Below are 9387 nucleotides of genomic sequence, written 5' to 3'. Positions count from 1 at the left end.
AAAACTCTCTCTCACACTCTCACTTAATCGATCAACGCCCACTGACCACTCGACTCCCGTGGTCCATCCACTACACGTGGTGGCCTTGAAATCGTGGCATTAATCTGGGGTTCCTTCCTCATCCATTTCGACTTAAACAATACCCATTTACCTCCTGAAGGTGCTTCAAAGGCATTTTCTTAGAAACGGCAGAATCATGGGTACATTCAAACTTGACATTGCAACGGTCATGGCACAGTCAGTACTTTCACTCTTATTAGCTCACATCAATAGTTAAAGTAAGGAAATGACATTCGTTCATTCACATCGATTTATGTTACCGTCCCGTATCGTATCCTACTGTATGCGTAGACCACCTTAGCCCGTTCCAATTATGTCTGACTTGACTGGAAATCAAATTAGCCTGATCTCATCATGGAAGATCCAAATGACATGTACCATTCAGACCTTTCCCATAGACGAAAATGGTCCTGATCTGAAGTCTCTCATAATTGGATCACCTAGTTCGTTTCACTATTTTTCGTTCGTACAATGAGTGTGCAGTTCGTAATGCCTGATAAATGGTTCGTCTGAAACAACTGAACTAGTTTGCCGTCACTTAAATACGAAGGATCAGGCGAATTTAAAAGAGCCTCTGTCAAGCGGTTAACGTAATTGAGTACAATTGAACAGCCATTAAAGGTAATTTAGTAAGACATTGCCTAGTATGCCGTTGGATATAAGTGATCAATCTCGAGCGAGTGTTCACCGTCAAAGAGAAGAAAATTAGTTACTCCTCAGACCCTTACTCATGAGAGGGAATGCAAATTTCTGTCAAGAAAACACATATGCTCAAAATGGCAAATACATATTGCGAATGATCTCAAAAATGGCCAAATAGTGCAAATATTTTTTAGAAAGATCTAACTGAAGACACTCAAACGTGCATTAAAAATCAATATGGAGTAATTAGTCTAATCAACTATATGCAGTATTTTCTGGTATTTAGTTCGCAAAGTTAAAAAAAAAGTGCATTGTACACCCATGATCAAAATACAAACGTTTTGTGGGATTGTTACACAACCTCATCAACCTACGAAGCTCAATTTCCCCCTAGACTTAACTTGCTACTGTATATTTAACACTGTTGCTGTCATTTCTTTGTTGTTATTTTTTCAATTCTTAGATAAATTCACGAGCTTGACAAAAACCGAGACAGTTTTTGAGGAAGCCATTGAATTATTGATGATTGATAGAGCTAGAAATTTGAAATAATGAATCGTTTGATCGATTGACATTTGGTAAATAGTTTTCGAGGCGTACATTTCAAATTCTTCATTTTTTAACTTAGGTCAGAACGAGACTTGAAATTAGTCCATATTAAAACTAATTTCTGTTTGTAACGCACATATTCAAAAGAAACCTGCGGAAGAAACGTCGCAGAAAGCTTGAAAGGTGTAATGATTTCTAAAATACGTACAAACGTTTGACCAATTGTGCAATCAGGAGTCTACTTTGGGAGGTGGAAAACCGGAAAAAATAGCCATTACATCCAAGTGACAGAATAGTGTGTTGCAAAAGGAGGAACTCTTACCTGAAATGAAGTTGTAGTATATGTCGCCTTATTATCGAGTTTCTTAAAGCTGAATGTGCCCAATCACTTACCACACTCCTTGTCTCACTTGTGTCATCAACGTTCTTCCACCCTTTAATGTACTATTTGGATATTTGGCAACTCTCATATTATCTTTGCCAAAAGCCACTCGATGTTGTGTGTGATGTCTTTTGATAAAAAAAAGTATGGACGTACCAAACAGGACGAAACTGGTGCATTTAAAATATCTACCTTGTTTCCAATAGATGAGATCACATTTTATATTCGAGACACGCTGTGTGCCACATCCAAAAGTGGGCTAGCCTAACATAACAGCGATAAAAAGTAACATTAGGACGAATGAATGACCTTAGCTCACAGAAAACAATGAGTTGTTTCAAAAAAACGGACCACCCCAAATTCATTGCTATAAGTAGGATTTCCAATGATAATAATGAATGGGATTATGAATTCTTTTCGCATATTGTCCTAACATCTTATAATCCCTCTAGTAAACCAGATTTTATTGCATAAACCACAATTTTCAGACCATGCCATTTCCTGGTGCGTTTCAAGAGGTTCAAAATTGAGCAATGGGAAACTTCTGGATCTTCTCTTTTATGAATACCAATTGAATTTAAAGCAATGACAATTTCTCGGGCTTGACATTGGTAACATTCTTTGGGCATCCTGAGAATGATGAGTAAGAACTTGATCGTGCTAGTCAATTTCCTCAGACATGGTTTTTGACCAATTCGTCTTTCAAAACAGCTGCAAGCCTGAATTCTATTTAATTCAAAACAGTTTGAATTAATAAGTGGTGGCAATCTTTTGTTTGTGTGCCAACAATGACCTTTCGGTTTTATTGCTCAATGTGCATTTGAACAAGTGAGGGATATCAGAAACCTGGAGGTGGTCCACCTCTTTCGCAACACCCTACACTGGTGAGGTCTCAAACGTTCTTCGCTCGAGGAAGTGTTTTGGAATGAACCTGGCAGCTTCAATAATCGTCCACACAGTTTTATTGGATTGGAAATGGCTTTTGCTTCACATGAAGAGGCTTTGTGGCAGTCTTTGAAACAACTTGAAAATAGAGAGAGCATGATTATTTACATGCGGTGGGTTGTCTCCAATTTATTCACTGTTAGAGCCAGTTGGCCAATAATTCGAGGCAAATCATGTCAGGAGAAAATGAATGTCCGCAATATAAATGCATGTTTCATTGATCAGACTGGCCATAAACCATAGACTCTTGCATAAATATAATCCTGAGACAAAGGTTGCAAAAAACGGCACTATCTGGCTTGGGTTCTTGTCCCCATTTGAGCACATACTCCCAGGATTCCAGCAACAAGGGTCCATTAGAAGAATTCGATAGGTCAGTACATAGAACAGGCAATAAATAGTACATCTTGACGGATAGTTCCAATACCTGATGCGGTGGGGCACGTGGGTAGGATTAATGAACAGTACCCAGAGAGAGTACTGGAGAGACAAAATATGATTATCTCTCTTCTTTCTCCTCTTCCTGTTCTTCCAAAATGACATTGAAGTATTTGTTCACAGTATCGTGGACCCATTTCCGTTTGTCCTTGACTTTCCTGGCTTTGACCGAATTCCGCCTGGTTATTTGCGGCAAGGAAGACATGGAATTTCCACTGCCCCCAAATCTGATCTTTGGAGCTTGTGAATCGAACATTGCCCGAATCATATCATTGCTTCGGCTTGAGGAGTCAACTGTGTTACTTCCAGTGTCCAAACTGGTCACACTGACAGCTCGTTGGTATGGACGCCGTTTTTGGAGAGAATCTTCACGTCCATGGCTTATTTTCGATATTGTGGAGTTGCGACGGATTTGTCGGAGTTCTTCCAGTTCCAGGTGGATCCGATCGCGCTCGGACATTGCCAGTGGCTCATTTGGTTCATCTTTGGGCGAGACTTGGTCTCGAGCTCTCCGGCACTTGACTGGATCTTGAATTTGACTGACAGAGGTAGTTTTGCGGTCTTCTCGTGCGTTGGCGCTGACATTACACGATTTGGATCTTCTTAGAGTCCGGATCTCTAGGCGGATGTACGGTACAGTTTGCGGTCTTCTCGTGCGTTGGCGCTGACATTACACGATTTGGATCTTCTTAGAGTCCGGATCTCTTGGAGCTCATTATCGATTCGTTGTCTTTCAGTTAATTTCCTTCCGTTTTCATTGGTTTCCGATTCTTCCAAATTGTGTCGTAGATCTCTGGCCTCGAGGAGTTGCTTCACATCCCGACGGCGTTGTTGTCGGTGCATCTCGAATTCCTGCTGAGACAATGAGGAAGGAAGGCATTCCGTGAAGTGGGTGCTATTTCGAATCTCTTTGATATTGGCTAATTCTTGAGCGATTGATAACCTTTGAGGATTGATGGTGTCATGTGAATCAAAGTTGAATTGTTGGCAGCTCTTGGATCGTCTAAGAACTTCTAATTCTTGATTTATACCCTCTCGTCCCGACTGACTCATCGGTAAGTATTCTTGGGGACCATACTGCCCAGATCGTCTGGCAAGGGAGACCATTTCCAACTCCCTTTTAATGGCAGTATTTGTTGCTTCATCTCGAAAAAGCCCTTGCGGAGTAAACGCTCCGATTTTCTGGAGTTTTCTCAGCGCCTCAAGCTCCCTCTGAACTGTATTTTGTTGTTTAACATTTTGGATATCGGGCTCAATATTTGCTTTGGACAGCAAATGTTTCCTGGCGTAGTTCAACGCTGCCAGCTCTCGTTGAATGATGTCCCTTTGATCGTGGGTTTGAGGAGGCAATCGTTCCTGGAAGTTGAACTTCTGGCGGAGATGCCCAATGAACTGTAATTCTTTCTGAAGAGCTGCATTGTGGTACGCCACCTCACAATCCGCCTCGCACACGTTGGGATATTGTTGGCGAAGACGTCGCAGGGCCTCCAACTCCCTTTGAACCACATCTCGATTTGGGTATTTGACCGGTTCTTCATCTGAAATCGTTCTTTCCGATTCCCTCCAACATCGAATGGCTTCCAGCTCCATTGCTGTGTCATGCTTCATCGTTGTTGGGTCTTTTTGACTTGGCTGATCGAAGTCAATCGAGTTACGACGACGCCGGACTTCTCGGACATGATCCAATTCCGATTGAGAAACTTGAGCAATTGCTCTTTTTTCATAACTTTGGCCGTCTTGTGATGTGTTTCTGCGAATTTCCCGAATTGCGCTCAATTCCGTTTCCATGTTACCAAACGATAAGCTTTCCGTGGAGGAAGGTTTTTCGTACTGGAATCTTTTTGCTCTCACATTGGTGTCTGGAATGTGCTGATCAGTTTGCCATTTGAGGTTGTGCTTGTTGAGCATTTGAAGTCGTGTTCCAGTCAAGTTCGACGGGAGTTTTTTTCAAATTTCCAATCGACCTTGATTGTCCAAGATATTTTCTGTCAGGGACAAATTGTCCTCCACTTTTGGATCTTTGCAACCTTCTGCTCGGAGTCATCCAATCTATTTCGAAAAAACGTGTTCACTAGGTCAAGTTTTGGATGAGACTGTTCTAATTGAATGGCAGATTTGAATCTCTTTAGTGCAGTCCCCTGGTTTCCGGCGTGACCACTTCCGGCTTTGATCTTCTTTCTTTTGACACTCCGTCCGTTCCAAATTGGGTCTCCCAAAAGCCTTTCAGATTTAAATGTTGGATTTTCTCGTTGTCAATGGGATTTTGGCGCTTTGATTTGGCAACCGTGCTGCCTTTCGGTGTTTCAAACTTTTGTTTTAAATTGCTGCAAGTGCCTGGAATATTGGCCAAATCGTTTGGTGTTTTAGTGCCTTGCGATAGTTTAGTTTGGCCTCAGCTCCAGCTTTTCGAACGAGGATGAACGCATGGCACTAAGCAAATTGCTCAGGTTCATTCCAGTATCGTGTTTTCCGACATTGGAGACGTGGTCGTCGTCTGATGAACTTTCTTGGTCTGTAAATTGGTCGGCAATTTGTTGTCTCATACTTACGGTACAGGACCTCATCGTTCAAAATGTGTGACGGAATCGTGTCTAAATCCTCAAGATCATCTTTCTTAATGTTATCGTTAATCCGTACAGGTTTAAGGCGTGTTTGGCCAAAATTGCCTTTTTCCTCTCTTCAGGATCATCAATTTGCTGCCAAGATTCCATGTTTTGTCTCGATCTCCTAATAGGTTTGCCCTCTTCCTCCGTCTTGGTAATGGATGAAGGCTGAAGTTTGGAGAGGCTCCTCATGGATTGGGTGGGGAAAATCTTGGTTTGTTTCGACTGCTTTGGTGACCTCAGAGTCAAGTCTGAGCTCTCTTGAGGACGAAAAGAGTCTATGAGAACCTTCTTTCTTTTCACTTTGGGGCCTTCTGTGACTGTTGTTGTGTTTTTGACTGAGCTCGTATTTATTCCTAATCTGGTTTATAGGTACTGACTCGTTCCTTTTTTGCCGTTATTCTGATCTTGTTTGATGAATGAGTTATCGTTTCCAGCCTCAATCGCCTTGACCCGATGTGTTTCTAATTTGCCCACGTTGTGGTCGGATCTCTCGACCCTCGTGGATTGTTGAGCGTGAGTAAATTTCCTTTGATTTCGGCAATTTTCCATGGTGTTCGTAATTTTGGAAGACTAAAGCCTTTAGTTGACGTCTTGCTTTCTGTGCTTGACGATACGCTCTGTAATGCCCGACATGTTCCAATTCAAAGGAAACAGGATGGGGATGCTCTGGCTCATCATTGAATTCGGCGTTGGTGATTATCTCTAGTTCTCGCATGAGCTCATCAAAATTGCATCCCGTTGTGACGTAAGTTGTTGAATCTCTTTCGCTCGAAGTTCCAATTGTTCCACGTTCAAAGACTTCCTGACGGTTTTTTCTAGCTCTGGAGCGTGATTACAGCTATTTGTTTGAACAAAGTGTAGAAGCTCTTGAATGGGAGTTTGTTTCCATTTCCATTCGTGATCTCGTTGTTGCGAGGATTTAACGTCGACATTTGTTTGATCCATCGGAAAATGAACGAGTTTAATCATTTTTTTATTGGAACTGACGGGGATTTCCGTTTGTTGACCATTGCTTTCGAATTTTGACCTCAACGTCTTACAAATTGTAGGGTGAGTCAGAACAGAACTGGTCTTGGGTTTAGACCTGGGAGAATCATCTTCCGAATTGCTTGATTACGTTCAATTGCTCTTCGCTTAATTTGCCAACTTGTTTGCGCTTGTGAGGCTCTTGAGTCTGGCTACCTTCAAATGGTTTTAGCATATTTTCTCTCCTGATTGAGGAACCATTACACTCATATGGAATGCAAATACCTGGTGTGCTTGGAAATTTCGATTCCTTCTCATGATTGTTTGCATCTTGAATGAGATCCAGATATGCTTGGAGATTGTCATTAAAGAGGGAGTTCTTGACCGAATTTGCTTTGGTTTTCTCTAGGTAGTTTTCAACATTAGAAAGAAACTCGTCATATAGCATAACAGGTTGATCATGGGCGTGGCTCAAGTCGGATTTAGCTTGTTCCAAAGTCTTTGATTGTTCCATAATATGCTCGGCTTTTGTAGCAATACCTGATGAGACATCGTCTGACCTGTGGTTAACCAAATCATACAACTCTTTCATAGTCCTGTTTTGGTAAGACCAAATCTTCTTTGGTTGCGAATGTTTTGCCTCTGAGGGATTGGCTTCAAATTCGGGGAGTTGGATGATCGATTTTCTTCTTTGCAGACGACGTGGTGGGGTTGATCGTTTTGTCTCTTGGTTGCGTCTCGTCAAAGATCTTTTAATGTCATTACAAGCCCTTCCGAGGAATCCTTTTGCTTGGTCATTTGCCTTTGACGCTATAGCATTGGAGTTCTTCCTCAACAACTGTTCCTTTACTTCCTTGATGTTGGCCTTACATGCGACAGTCGATTTAGGCTTGGAATCGTTTTGTGTGGCGCTTTCAAACGAAAAATCCTCCATGTTCAATTTTTGTGGTCTCCTGGGACTGGTCTGAGAGGATTTCTTACGAGAGGAAAGCTCATCTTCATCATCAATTAATGACATTAATGCGTTCACGGACTCTTCAAAGGAAACAAATTTCTCCATCTTCTTGCCCTCTACTTCGAATCCTTGATCTTGGCTCATTTCTGATTGGATATCGTCTTGAACTAGATCTTCCATTCTATCTAAGTTTTGTCGAGGAGCCATTTCCATTATCATTCTGATCCATTGTGGAGTATCATCTTCTTCTTTATCATTGGCACTTGAGCTTTTGACAGGCCTTGTGATTGATTCAATTTCGGATTGAACTTGCCTTAAAACCTGGCGCCTTCGATTCTCTTTGGCCGACCTGTTCATTAATTTCTCGTCCAGATCCTTCAAGTTCTGTAGTTCTTGAACAACTTTTTGCTTCAAGGTCCACTCGCGACTAATTTTCTGGTCGTTTGCATGCTCCTCTTTTTCCATCTCATCATCGTCTGAGCTTGTGAGACCCGGGTCATTTTCTTCATCGCTTTCAGTCTCCATTTCATCTTCTGACATCTCTTGTGCCTCTCCAAGTTGTGCTTCTTTTAGTTTCCTACGAGCTTGGATCGCTTTGACTCGTTCCTCTCTTAGTTCTTCCTCTTGTTTGTACATTTCAAATTTATTCATGGTCCTTTCAAAGGCTTCTTTATCAATCACTACTGGGACATAATCCATCTTCGTTGGAGGTTTTGGCCGTTCCTCTTGGAACGCGAATATTGCTTGAGTGTCAAGTTTGCCCACTGCGTTTTTGGGCACGTCCTTTGCCGCAGTGGCCTGTTGGGGCCCATTTCTGCTCTCAAAAAGTTCCTTAATGTTTCCAATATTGTGGATGGGTTTCTTTGCCAAAGATGAGTCTTCTTTCGAAGCTTTGTTTCCTTGAAATTGATCTCCTTCCGAAGAATTTTCAAACAACGAGAGGTATTTTTCCATCTCTTGTTTGTAGAGTTCAAATTCTTTACGTCTTCTCTCAATCTCTCGCTGGTTTTGAGATTGCTCTCGACTTTTTGACGTTGGTGTCTCGGGAATGGTGTGGCACTTGGAGGCCGCTTTGACCTCGGCTTGTCCATCATAAAGAACTTGGGAGAGGAGGTAGTTTTTCATATCTGTTTTCCGTAAATTGTGGTCATCATCCTGAGCAAAGGTTACCTCTTGGTTCAATTGATCACGTGACGTTTTCACTACCGTTCTTAGTTTCTCCTTGGAAAGACAGGATCCCAGGGTTTTTCGACTCCTCCTCAATTTGTCCAAATTGATCCGGGAAGTGTTCTTGATCTTGTCCTTGATTAATTGAAAAGGCTTGGTTCGACGCTTGCTCTCAATTTGTGCTTTTCGAATAGCTTCCTCGGCCTCCGGTAATTTGGCTTGAGCTTCGAACTTATTCAAAATTGGATTGTCGAGTAATTTCCGCCGCTTAGGGAGTTCCTTTGAGCTTGGAATTGGGAACGACTTCGAATGGTTAGAATCCTTGAACCGATTTCTTTTCTCTTCAGCCATTTGTTTCTTCAAGATCTCGTTTTCGCGAATTTTTTCCTCCTCAAAAGCCCGTCGTTGGGCCTTAACCTCCTCTTCCGCCTTCCTTCGTCGCTCCAGGATATGTTCAACAAGTTTGCGCTCTTCCTCTTCGCGCTTCTTCTTCTCAGCCAGGATCATTTGTTCCTTCTCAATTTCTTCCTCCTCCATGAGCTTCTTCAGTTCCTCTTGAATGGCTTTTTGTCTGGCGGCTTCAGCCTCTTTCTTCCTCTTTTGAGCCTGGGCTTCAGCCTCGATCCTCATGCGTTCCACCTCGAGCTTCGCCTCAGCTTGGAGCCTCTCAGCCTCCA

At 42.2% G+C, this 9387-nt stretch overlaps 2 protein-coding genes across 2 annotated transcripts; both read right to left on the bottom strand.

The window, feature by feature from the left end:
* Nucleotides 1–3092: 3092 nt before the first annotated feature.
* On the bottom strand, nucleotides 3093–3634 carry LOC131885527 (uncharacterized; the record flags this gene model as incomplete). Its single annotated transcript, XM_059233590.1, is given in 1 exon segment — nucleotides 3093–3634. A coding segment is annotated over 1 exon segment (384 nt), but the record flags the coding sequence as incomplete, so codon positions are not given.
* Nucleotides 3635–6715: 3081 nt separating this feature from the next.
* Nucleotides 6716–9340, bottom strand: LOC131884831 (trichohyalin-like). Its single transcript, XM_059232715.1, has one exon. The coding sequence runs from the start codon at nucleotides 9338–9340 to the stop codon at nucleotides 6716–6718; it is 2625 nt and encodes an 874-aa protein (XP_059088698.1).
* Nucleotides 9341–9387: the final 47 nt, after the last annotated feature.

The sequence above is a fragment of the Tigriopus californicus genome, chromosome 8 (assembly GCF_007210705.1).
Source record: "Tigriopus californicus strain San Diego chromosome 8, Tcal_SD_v2.1, whole genome shotgun sequence".
Taxonomy (NCBI): Eukaryota; Metazoa; Arthropoda; class Copepoda; order Harpacticoida; family Harpacticidae; genus Tigriopus; species Tigriopus californicus.
The sequence above is the reverse complement of the archived record's forward strand: the minus strand, read 5'-3'. Positions and strand labels throughout refer to the sequence as shown.

Coding starts and splice junctions, on each gene's coding strand:
- LOC131884831 (XM_059232715.1), bottom strand. CDS start 9,340: ATGAGGATCGAGGCTGAAGCCCAGGCTCAAAAGAGGAAGAAAGAGGCT.